The sequence below is a fragment of the Teleopsis dalmanni genome, unplaced genomic scaffold (genome assembly GCF_002237135.1).
Source record: "Teleopsis dalmanni isolate 2A unplaced genomic scaffold, ASM223713v2 unscaffolded_contig_0167, whole genome shotgun sequence".
NCBI lineage: Eukaryota > Metazoa > Arthropoda > Insecta > Diptera > Diopsidae > Teleopsis > Teleopsis dalmanni.
The window spans coordinates 1-12,547 of NW_024031549.1; the positions used below are offsets into that span (position 1 = coordinate 1).

The following is a 12,547-nucleotide window of genomic DNA, read 5'->3' on the forward strand; positions in this document are numbered from 1 at the left end:
TCCGTACCATTATGTGTTTCAATAATTTTACCCAAAGGCCATCTAGCTGGTGATGTGTTTTTATCTTTGATAAGAACTACCTGATCCTCTTTTATATTTGGGGCAGAATGCTTCCACTTGCGACGATGTTGAAGACTTGCAAGATATTCATTTTTCCATTTATTCCAGAAATAACCTTTTATTTTCTGAATTATTTTCCACCGATTAAGAGAATCAATTGATTTTGAACAACTTTCCTCTGGAATATCAATTAAAGGTCTTCCAACTAGGAAATGGCCGGGAGTTAAAACATCAGTATTCTCTGTATCATCTCGTACTTCACATAACGGTCTAGAATTTAACATTACTTCCACTTGAATTAACAGTGTCGACATTTCTTCATAAGTTAATTTCACTTCACCAATGACTCGTCTTAAATGATGTTTCATCGACTTGACTGCAGCCTCCCAGATTCCTCCAAAGTGAGGACCTCCCGGGGGAATAAAATGCCATGTAATTTTTTCCGCTGCCATCGTTCCAGCAAGTGATGAAAGTTTTCTAATAGCTTTTTCATATTCATCATCTATTTTCTTAGCAGCACCGACAAAATTTGTACCATTATCTGAATATAAATGCGAACTTTTGCCTCTTCTACCGAAAAATCTTTTAAGGGCAGCCAGAAACGCATCTGTTGACAGGTTCTACAGCTTCTAAATGGATTGCTTTCGTAGCCATACAAATGAAAACGGCTATATAACCTTTATATGATTTCTGCCCTCTTCCTTTTGATACTCTCATTTGTACGGGGCCTGCATAATCTATTCCTGCATGCTCAAATGGCTTCGATATTGACACTCTGCTTTCCGGTAGGTTCCCCATTAACTGTGTAGCGGTTTCACGCCTATATCGTATTCATCTAACACAGCTTCGAACATACCTTTTAATAATATTTCTAGCATTAATTATCCAATATTGCCGCCTCAACATATTTTCCATTAGTTTTATACCGCCATGTAGAGTAGTTTTATGATAATCATCAACTATTAGCATCGTTAAGTGACATTTTGGTAATAGTATTGGATGTTTTCTAGCAAAAGAGAATGGAGAATTTTCTAACCGGCCTCCGACTCGCAGTATTTCATTTTTATCCAGAAACGGGTAAAGACTACAAATTTTATAACCAGATGGAAGTTCTCTTCTGTTTTTGATCAAATTGATTTCTTTTGTGAAATATAAATGTTGAGTATGCCGTATTATAATATTTTCTGCCTCCCTTAATTCTTCTACTGTCAACCACACAGGAAACTTCTCCTTTTTTAGCTTTCTGATGAATCTGCTTATATATGCAATGATGTATAATAATTTCCTATAATTGGAATACCGATCTATTATATCGGTATTATATCGGTATATCGATATTATATTATATATAAACTCTGGGAAGAGTTTATATTATTTGTTGCACAAAGAACAGGTTCAGTTGCTGTTGGCCAGTTTGATTCATCTTTTAACCATGTAGGACCATTCCACCATAAACTATGTGCTGCAAGTTTTTCTGGTTTCAAGCCCCTTGAAGCCACATCCGCTGGATTGTCTTCTGACCTAACATGATTCCACGTTGCCGAAGGCATGCATTGCTTGATTTCTCTTACACGAGTCCCAATAAATTTATCTTTAGTTTTATTTTTGTTCTTGATCCATGATAATGCTATTGTTGAATCGCTCCAAGCATATATTTTGACTTCTCTGTTTATAACTTCTTTAATGCTTTTCATAAGTTTTCCTAACAGATGAGCCCCACATAACTCCAGCTTGGGTAATGTCTTTTTGTTTTTTATCGGATTTACTTTAGACTTTGCTGCTAGCATAGTAATAGCATTAGAAGTTTTAGCATAAACTACTGCTGCATAAGCCTTCTCTGAAGCGTCCGCAAATCCATGAAGCTCTAAACTTGTGTCAGCTAAAGTTGATATCCATCTAGGAATTTTTATATCTTTAATAGTCGAAATCCTTGAAACAATCGCATTCCATTCGTGAGATAATTTAACGTCTAACTTCGTATCCCACGTCAAGTTCATAAGCCATAATTTTTGTATAAATAATTTCGCCATTGTTGTTGTTGGTGTCAACCATTCAAGTGGATCATAGATTCGAGCCAATATAGACAGTGCTTTGCGTTTAGTTATGTTAGTACTATCTACTGACTCGATGTAAAAGGTAAAATTGTCTGATTTCGGCACCCATTGTATACCAAGCGTCTTAACAGCTTCTCCGTCTTCTACTTTAATAATATAACTGTCTCCAGAGTCCGAAATTTCACCTAAAATTCGCTTTTCGTTTGCCATCCATTTTCGCAAATGAAATCCAAACTTTTCTAGCTGCCGACTGATTTCAAATATTCCATATAGAAGTCATTTTTTATTACCTGATATAACTTTGAGTTTTTATCTGCACAATCATAAGCAACTTCTAGTAGAGCTCTTTTTGCCAAGAACGGTGCACAAGAAGTTCCATAGGTTACTGTTTTCAGTACAAATTCTTCTATTGGTTTTTCTGGATCTTCACGCCATAGGATAGTTTGGTACGGCTGATCTTCTTCTGCTACCAACACCTGCCGATACATTTTTTCTATATCAGCTGTCATAACGTACTTCCACAATCTTCACTTGATAAGTAGCTGAAATAAGTCCAACTGTAGCTTAGGTCCAGTGTGTAGTATTTCATTTAAGCTTTTTCCGTTAGTAGTTTTTGCTGAAGCATCAAATACTACCCGAACTTTTGTTGTTGAATGGTCATCTCTTATTACAGCTTGATGAGGCATATAAAATTTACCAAATATCATTTTAGAAACTTTCTGCATGTGACCCATTTCCATATATTCCTTCATGAACTTGATGTATTCTTTTTTTAGCTTAGAGTTTCTTTTAAATCTTTTTTCCAAACACAAAAGCCTGGCCATAGCCATTTTCCTAGAGTCTCCTAGTTCGTTTTCTTTTTTAAATGGTAATTTTATGATAAATCTGTTTTCTTTATTTATTTCCTTATTCCTTATTTCACATTCTTTATCAGTTTCATTTATTTCAGGTGCTTCACAAACTTCTTCAATTTCCCAAAATCTCTCAATGTTTGAAGTAACTGCTGATATTATAGTTTTAACTGTATTGTTTGTGTTGATAACTCCAGATAATATCCAACCAAGAGAAGTTTCTTGACCTAAGATTTTACCCCATTTTCTCAAACCCGGCTGCAATATCTCGGTAAGGATATCTGCTCCCAGCACTATATCTACCCGGTCAGATTTATTAAACATAGGATCAGCTAAACAATAATTGTCCCATTTTTTTAAATCTTCATTAAACGAATTATTAGGTTGTGCTGATGTTAGCTTGCTAAGAACCATAGTTTTAATTTTGTAACTGTTATTGCTTTTAAATCTTGGACGAATTACGAGTTCTACTGTTGATTTTGATATTCCTACTAATGTATTTCCTAATCCAATCAGATCCGTTCTTGATTTAGTTCTATGTAACCTTAATATTTGTGCTGCTTCCTCTGAAATTGATGTCCTCTGTGAACCTTGATCTAGCAGCGCTCTTAACAAAACCTTTTCACCACTTGCAGAATCCGCTTGAATCTGTGCTGTTGCTAATAAAGTGATTGCACTATTTTCTTTGGTAATCATGCTTGCAGCTGCACCAGCACTAGTTTGTGGTTTATCTTGCACAATTCTCTGAAAGTGTAGCATACTGTGATGCTGTCCTCCACATTGCTCACACTTTTTATCCAGCTTATAGAATTTCTTGTCATTTTTGTGTGCAAAACATATTTTACATAACTTTGATTTATTAATCCAGGAGTTTTTATCACTAACCGATAGCTGAGTAAACTTCCGACATTCAATAACAGAGTGACCTACTGTGTTACAAAACACACATTGTTTTTGTGAAATTTGAAACACATTTGTCGATTTTATTTTTTTATCTGTAATATTTCCTTTTTTGCAGCCAACCGATTCGAGAGCTAAATATTGTTGCTCTAAAAATGTAATAAATCTTCTACTGTTTGAACTTCTTTTGTTTTTTGAACGCATTGTTCATACCTCAGCAAACCTTCTTTATCCAGTTTTCGAATGAGAATTCTTGCTATAAATGGATCTGCATCCTCAATTGGTATTCCCATAGCTTTTATAGCTTGATATGATTCTGTTGCAGTATCCAGCAACTGTTTAATACTTGCAGCATTTTGTATATTAACGCTGCTATGATCAATGATTCTATCAAATAGCGTACAAAATAATAGCCTTCTGTTATTATACCTATGCTCTAATATTGTCCATGCTGCATTGTAGTTTTCTCCTGTTACTTGAAGATATTGAATTAGCCGTGCAGCATCCCCTTTTATGACGTTTTTCAGTCGATAAAATTTCTCAACATTAGATAGCATCTTGTTACTATCTACTAGTTTTGAGAATATTTCTTGGAAAGAGTTCCAATTATCTACAGTTCCATTAAAAATTGGCAGTCTTAAGTCTTCTAAACGTGTTGGATTGCAGTGTTCAGTCGCTATATTCTCGTCATATTTTATCGCAATTTCTTCTAAGATTTCTTCATAACTGGCTCTCATCAGTATGAAGGTTCCTTCTATCTCTTCGTCATCATAATTTTCATCGCAAATTTTGTTGTATAATACTGTGATGTCTTTAAACTGAGCTTCAATATTGGCTCGGTTCGTATCAAGCAACCCTTTAGTTGCTTCCGGCAGTTTTCCCTTAATGTTTTTTATTTTTTCTTTCAACAAATCAATTCTTTGTTGAAAACGCATTATAATCTTTTTAGGTTTTTCATTTGACTCTTTGTGATTCAGTATAATTACACTTTCATTGCCTGGAGACTGTTGTTTTGTTTTTCTGTCCGAATCCATATTACCTGCCTTTCCATCCACAGAAGTTGGCGTATCTGCATGTGTGCTTTCTGCATTTTTATCTTCCGTTTCCTCTACTAACTCTGCAGGTGAAGACATTTCTTGCTTTGCAAGCTGTTCAAAATCATCTAATATTTTTTGCATATTCTTGTATGCTTCTGAAGCAGCTTTATCTGTTTCTTTAAATTGAGAATTTTCCTTATAAGATGTTTCGCATACAGATTCAAATGTCTCTGTGTATAAATGCCATGTATCTTTTAACCATTTTTTGTTTTTCTTAATGTCTTTTGACGACATCTACTGGACGTCAACTTCTTCTCTTCTCTTTTATTTGTAACGTATATGCTATATCTTTGAGCCGATCAAACTGCTTTTCAGCGGCACTTCTGGATATAGGCATTTTAACCGTTTTTTTTTTACAAACGCGTCCGATATAACCGATTAATATTTTAACCTGCTATTCAAGCCACAGGTACGCTTAATAAATTCGACGGATTTTATCAAACTCGAAGTAGTAGCTATTAATATCTGTTGTTTAAGCCACAGATACGCTTTTCACAAATTTAAACACTTGCCTGTTGTCTAAGCCACAGATACGCTTTTTCACTGATTCTAATACCTTAAGTATCTTACCACTGGTGATGGATACAAAAAAGCTCGAAGGACCAAAAATATTAAAAAATTACCCCGTAGTAAAAATTTAATACTCATTTAATGTTTGTAAGACACTGAATTTATTTTTAAAAATGAACTGCTTATATAGTAACTTAAAATCTATCCTTATCACTAAATGCATGATATTGGTTTATCTCTCAAATTAAAGATACAAAATATTTGATCATAAAATAAACAAAGAAAATATTCTATCCTAAATATACAAGTAATTTGAGCATGCGTAAATAAGCAATTTGAGCAGACAAGAAAATACTCTATCCTAAATAATCAAGTAATTGTTATCTTCTTGTGCGTTGGTGGTATTTTGCTTACATGAATGATAAGCAATTTAAACAACCACCACTGCTAATGTGCACGGATTTCTTATCCTAAATACATTAAAAAACCAATTTTATCATGCCTAAATAAAAAATAGCTAAATAGTAAAGGCCGCAGAGTTTTCCTTAAGATAAGAATGTTGAGAAAATTTATTTAAATTTGAACATAAATATTTAATAAAAGTTCGATCACTGGATATGACTTTCACTCATATCAATCAGTAATAACATTTTATATATAAATATTTAATAAAAGTTCGATCACTGGATATGACTTTCACTCATATCCCATCCTCGTCGCCAATTAAATAATTAAATTAAAAAGACATTTCGATTTAGTTTTTTTTATTTAAGGTTTATTTCTTTATTTAATTATTCACGTCTTTTCACTCTTCAAAGTACAACAAAATAATAATTCTAAAAACGAAAGTGTTTTTCAACTAAAACGATTAACTGTAACAAACAAAACAAAATTGTTTACGAACTAAACCATTTAACCGTTTTTAATAATTTAGTTGACAAACAACTCCGTCTCGCCCCCAACAGTCGATCATTTCGACTCATCTATAAATTTATAAAGCTTAATATTATGTATGTGATTATATAAACATTTATCTATACATATTTTGTTCATACATAACTCGCGCTTTTCTTTGTATTTGTAATAATTATTACTGTCTCTCTCATCTGTTTTTAAAACAAAACAATTGCAATTATTATTTTGAAAAAAAAAACTAAAGTTTTAGTGTATTTGATTTAAGTTATGTATTTAATTAATAATGAAAAAATGCTGTTGTTATTTCTTACCATTTCTGGCAAGTATTTTATATATAATATTGACTATATAATGTTGACCACAGCAGTAGTTTTAACTAACATTTAACAGAAATTTTACTAAGAGAAAAAAAACAGAACTCATTAATTGTACGATATTTTATCTTTCTCATTAGAGTAAGACATTTTTCACCCTTTCGTGTAAATAGCTACATATAAATTTTATTTGCAATACATGTGATAAATTAACTACTTTAAGCAACATTAGGTACAAGTATTATTTGTTTTGACGCGGTTTTGTAAGAACCCGAGAGTTTCATGTGCTCTATCTTCAAATGTCACTTTTTATTTATTACTTTATATGCATTTACTTTTATTTATTTTTTACATTGGATTAAATTACTACCTCATTATTATGTTTAGTTTACAGGACTGTACCTTTTTTGTAAAAATGAGAAATGTATCAGAGAAAAAATGTTTGTGTTTTTACGAAACGGAAACCCATTTACAGTTTTAATTTGAACACCGCCATTTCCTATTTCACTACAGGTTTCCTTTGACTTGTAATTGAGACATTTCTCATTCTTTTTATTGTTGTAATTTTATTTTCCGCTAAATATGCATGTTGAACACTTTCCAGGTATTGAACTCAATTGGTTTAATGTGTATTCAGTCCTCTCCGCCACTGTGATATCTAGAACGCTATCCTTCCTAGAGTCATTACCTGATTTCAAAAATTCCTCTACTTCGAAAACACATCTCTTCTCAGGTGTGTTTGAGGAAGTCGCAGTGATCGGCAGTGTTTTGTAGTGTTGCTACTGAGTCCCTTTCTCGCTAAAATGGCCAAGGATGGTTTGTCGTTCACAAAACTATTGACCTATATTTCATCAATGGCCACCATAATGATGGAGTACTTCAGCATGTCGCTAAAGGTCTTTGTAGTGTTGGCATTGCAACGAAATTTTGCCGAAATTTTTTCGAGGCTAAGATTTGGATGTAACGGAAATGTTTTTTATCTCTCGAACAGTCTGGTCGCCGCTCGCCGTTCTTTATAAATTCTATTGTAAGGAGAGCCTGATCTCACAGACGAACGAGAACGCGTGGAGATTGGCATTAGGAGTGATGTACCATTAGGTGTTTGATCTCATTTATTAGTGACTATTCAACTGAACACATCTATTTTTTTTTTTTTAAACATACATTTATTTATTACATCTTCTCTTAAAATGAGACTAACAATAAGTTGTAAAATCTTATAACTAATTACATAATGTTACAAATTTTTATTTTAACTATATATTGTAAAAAATAAAATAAAATAAGTAATCCTTATATCACGAACCTCACTTAGATTAATGGGTTAAATTTCATTGGAGTGAATGTTAGGTGGTTTCTTAAGAAAGTGGTTCAACTTTAACAGATTACTAAAAAGAAAGGTGCGGTTTTTACTTCAAGCTGTTGAATATTAATTAATGTCTGTACGATCAGCTTTTTTTAGGCGGGAAGTAATGGATAGAAGTGCGAGATTTCTTGCTAAGGGATTAACATGCTCTGTCAGCCTTTTATTGTATTTTTTTTCTTATATTGTCAAATTCAGCTTTAACTAGGGGAATTTGTAGATCTCGGTGTATACTTTCATTCCTAATATACCATGGGACACCAGTGATAATTCTTAGTATTTTTGACTGAGCTCTTTGGATAATTTCAATATTTGAAGTACTAGCATTGCCAAATAGCTGAATACCATAAGTCCATATTGGTTTTATGATGCTGTTATACAAGAGTAATTTATACTCTAGGCATAGGGAAGATCTGCTATTAATGAGGCAATGCAACTTAGAGGCTTGAAGCTTCATCTGAACTTTTTCGCTTCAACATGTTTGCGCCAAGTTAGTCGTCTGTCTAGGTGGATACCTAAGTACGTTATATTATCTGCTTGTGGTATGAGAATGTTGTTTAGTAAAATTGTTGGAGATGTACTCCGATTTAAGGTAAAAATCTATATTTTACTTCGTTAATTTTAATTCGCCATTTTGACAACCATTTCTCCACCCGATATAAGTGAGATTGAAGTTGGTTTGAAGCTAGCACAGCGTTTCTGTTTCGGCATAAAATTGCCGTATCATCGGCAAACGTTGTGGTGATAACTGAACTACTTATCGGGATATCAGATGTGTAAAGTACATACAATATAGGGCCAAGAGCACTTCCTTGGGAAATTATTAGAAGTATATGATTTGCATTTCACTTTAAAGCTTCTATTATACAGATACGATTCTAAAACTGAGTGGACATTTGCAGGTAATGAACAGCGTATCTTATATATGAGTCCATTATGCCATACTTTATCAAATGCTTGTTTAACATCGAGGAATACCGCGGAACAATATTCTCTGAGCTCAAATGTGTGTCTTATTTCATTCGTTATACGATTCACTTGCTCAATAGTTCCATGTTTTTCCCTAAAACCAAACTGGTGGGAGGGTATTAAGTTTTGAACGTCAAGGAACGGTTTTAGCTTTAAAAGCAGTGCTCTTTCAAAGAGTTTAGAAAGGCATGGCAGAACACATCTATTGTCACTGCTTTTTCAGAAAAAAATTTAAACTCTATTTTGGCAAAGCTGCACGTTAAGGAGTCATTTAATTTGAACTATCAAATCATTGAAACTACCAATAAAATCAATTCGCATTGCTATAAATTGAAAAATCAATTTATTTGAAAACATTTTAAAATCAGCGTCCTTATTTCTTACTTGAATAATTTACTAAATTTGATAAATGAATCAAATTTCCTACTGGTTCGTTTAAAGGAATTAATAAGAGAATCTATTTTTACAGTGAGACAATATAAGAACTAAATTTGGTATAACTGAAATCAAACAGTCCATATTCATAAAAAGCTTTAACTTATAGAATTAAACATCAGTATACGTTCTAATGTTTATAGTATTTTCAATGAAATGGAAGCAATTGATTTTATTTAATCAGATATACATTTAAATAATGTATCTTCATGTTTTCAATAAAGAGTATTACTCTTTAGTAATCAATAAAGTGCATTTTTGTAAATATTTAGGACAGATTAATACTTCAGTATGCTAACTTAGACATCCTTTTTTAACAATGTTATGTGAATTTTTTATAATATATATATTTGTTTAATTTGAATTTTTTAATATTGAATTTATTAATTAAATTTTCTGACTGCTTTAGACCATTCTGGCTAAATAAATTTACTTTATGCAAAAATAATTAAAAAACGAAATTGCTTTATTGTTTCACCCATCACACCAAGTCCAAGGGAAGGTATTGAGCCTTCAGTACTGTAATTCATACAGCTACATAAATTAAAATTAAAGGTATATTATTTTATAATAACAATATAATAAATTATTATTATAAAGAATCCAAAAAAAAAAATGATTTACTTACCTAACATATTTTATAAAGTTTTAAATATAACTATACAACTATACAAAATGCAAAACAAAAAAATTCATACCATGTAATATAAAAACAAAAAATGTTATTTTTCACTTATTAATTTCTTTAGCATACACGGTAAAAATATTAATTTGAGCGAGAATTAGGATTTTAACTGTTAAAAATAGTGAAAAAAATATTATAAAATTTCATCAATTTTGGAGAAGAGCACGTTCATGTGTATTTGGCTGCGTTGATGTTTGCGTACTTCAATATGCGAAAGTGTTTCGCAGTGCGGTCGTGTCATAACAGCAAATACATACATATGTATGATGCTATTTGAACATCTGAATACCTTGTATTTAATACTATGATATTATTATTTATGCTATACATGGAATTAAGCATTCTTATATTAATAAGTACAATTTAATCATTGCAACTAAAAAACATCGAAATTCTATAAATTCATTGCTTCTATTATTAATTTGCATAATATACATATATTTTATGTCACATTAATATAATTTAAACTAATTAATTTAGTTACTGCTTTTTAAAATACAGTAACTAATTAATGTGTTTTACATATATGAAAAGATTAATATGTAATTAATTGAAAATTTATATATTTATTTAGTATATTCATACTTTAAAATCAACGAATATTTGGCAAATATCAAGAATAAATATTTCGGAATGAGTCTCAAGAAATCCCATTTAATTCAAAATAAAACTTTTGTTGCTCTCATTATTATTCATCTCTCCATTTAAAAAGTAGCTTTATTGTTTTTTTAGATTTTAATGAATCCAGTTGTAAAAATTTTAAATTCGTTGAAATATAGTCTATTTTGTATTAGTATTCCAAAGAGTTAATTGCTTTAATAAAAAACAGATCATAATATTTCGTTTAAAATTAAAAAATATTTTTAAAATTTAATACATATATAATAATAATTACTGTTATAATTTTATATATATACAACATTAAAATATAATAAATAAAAGAAGTAAGATTGCTTTTCGCTTTTTTATTTCATACGCATACTCTGAAAACTAAAACAGAATAGTGCGAAAGTGTGTACGAGTAGTAACTCCAGTAGCAACCAAGTACACGTACAGATTTTGCCGTCTATATGTTGTTTTAGCACATACTAGCGGCATGTTACAAAACGAAAAACAAAAATAATGATAAAAACTGAATACACATATTAGCCTTTTTGGTAATATGTATGGCAAAAAATGCATGCTGGTCTTGTAACGACATGGATTTGTCGTTTAATTTTCTTGAGGTATCACTCTGTCTCGGTCCAGGTCGGTACAATAAATTCGTTTAATTGACCAGTTCGAAAGCTAGCAAAAGACCAAGGAGAAAGCAAAGACGTTGTTTATTTTAGTTCAAAAAAATATGTTTATTATAAAATTTATAATAATAGGTAAAAGAGAGAATTTTAGTCTATGGCATTAAAATGCCGTGCTATGGTATAAACTATAATAATACTATGATTTTTAACATATGGCATCAAAATGCCATGACCTCTAATAATACAAAGATTTTAGCCTATGGCATCAAAATGCCGTGCGGTGTTATAACTATAATAATATAATGTTCCTAGCTTATGGCATCTAAATGCCATGGGACGTTAAAAACTCTGTATTATTAGAGTTTATAACGCCAGCACACTTCACTTCATTAGTCGTACGCACAACCGCACCAGTGTAATTCTTCTTGCGTAAAAAAATAATGTATTTTTTGCTTAACTGCTTGCATTTCGTTGCGCAGTAACGGCTCTGCCGTGAGCTTGGCTTGTCTCCTGCTGGCTGTGCGTGTGGGTATTCGTTGCTCCGTTGAAACTTGTTTGCAAATTTTATAATGAAAGATGCGTAAAATAATTATATTTTCTGTTTTTAATAAAAATTAATATTAACTACTAAATAAAAGAAATATATATAGTAAATAAACTATGTAATTATTATTCATATAATATTAATATTTAAATATATTCCTTTATTTATTGTAATTATATATCCAAATTAAAAGATTATGTAGGGCGGAAATTTCTACAAAATTCAAATTTTCAAATTTATGCAATTTTTGAATTCTGTTTGAATTTTTATTTACATATAATTTTTGACATATGATAGCAATATTCGTTTTAATTTCCAATGAAAGTTCACAATAATTCGCTAATTGCGTTGGTAACATGTGTGTGGCTAGTATACCTATACTGGACGAGGTAGAGAAAATAGTGTTGGTGTTTAGCCTACATTTCGGCCAGTATAGGCCAGCTACATGCTGTTTTTTAAAGTTCTTGCGAGCCACTGAAAGGGTCGATTGTTATGAATAAAACGTAAACTTTCAAAGATTTAAAACATATCAGAAAAAGCGACTCTAACCTATTATTTTCTTTTGATTACTTACATGCTTCATGCAATCTCGAAAAATATTAAAATTTATGA

At 31.3% G+C, this 12,547-nt stretch overlaps 1 protein-coding gene across 1 annotated transcript; it reads right to left on the reverse strand.

Moving 5' to 3' along the window:
* Window positions 1-2,641: 2,641 nt before the first annotated feature.
* On the reverse strand, window positions 2,642-5,196 carry LOC119663153. The gene is made up of 4 exons (XM_038072819.1): window positions 4,295-5,196; window positions 4,089-4,252; window positions 3,037-3,894; window positions 2,642-2,787 (listed from the first exon to the last, which is right to left on the reverse strand). Exons 1-4 carry the CDS (start codon window positions 5,194-5,196, stop codon window positions 2,642-2,644), a joined length of 2,070 nt encoding a protein of 689 aa, XP_037928747.1.
* Between the last annotated feature and the right edge of the window lie 7,351 nt (window positions 5,197-12,547).

What these genes read in the sequence shown, in the direction of transcription:
- LOC119663153 (XM_038072819.1), bottom strand. Translation starts at nt 5,196, where the DNA reads ATGTCGTCAAAAGACATTAAGAAAAACAAAAAATGGTTAAAAGATACA. An exon ending in TCGAAAACTGGATAAAGAAG is followed by an intron (nt 3,895 to 4,088) that starts GTTTGCTGAGGT and finishes TTTGTAACACAG; the next exon opens with TAGGTCACTCTGTTATTGAA. An exon ending in AAATGAAACTGATAAAGAAT is followed by an intron (nt 2,788 to 3,036) that starts GTGAAATAAGGA and finishes TGCCTCATCAAG; the next exon opens with CTGTAATAAGAGATGACCAT.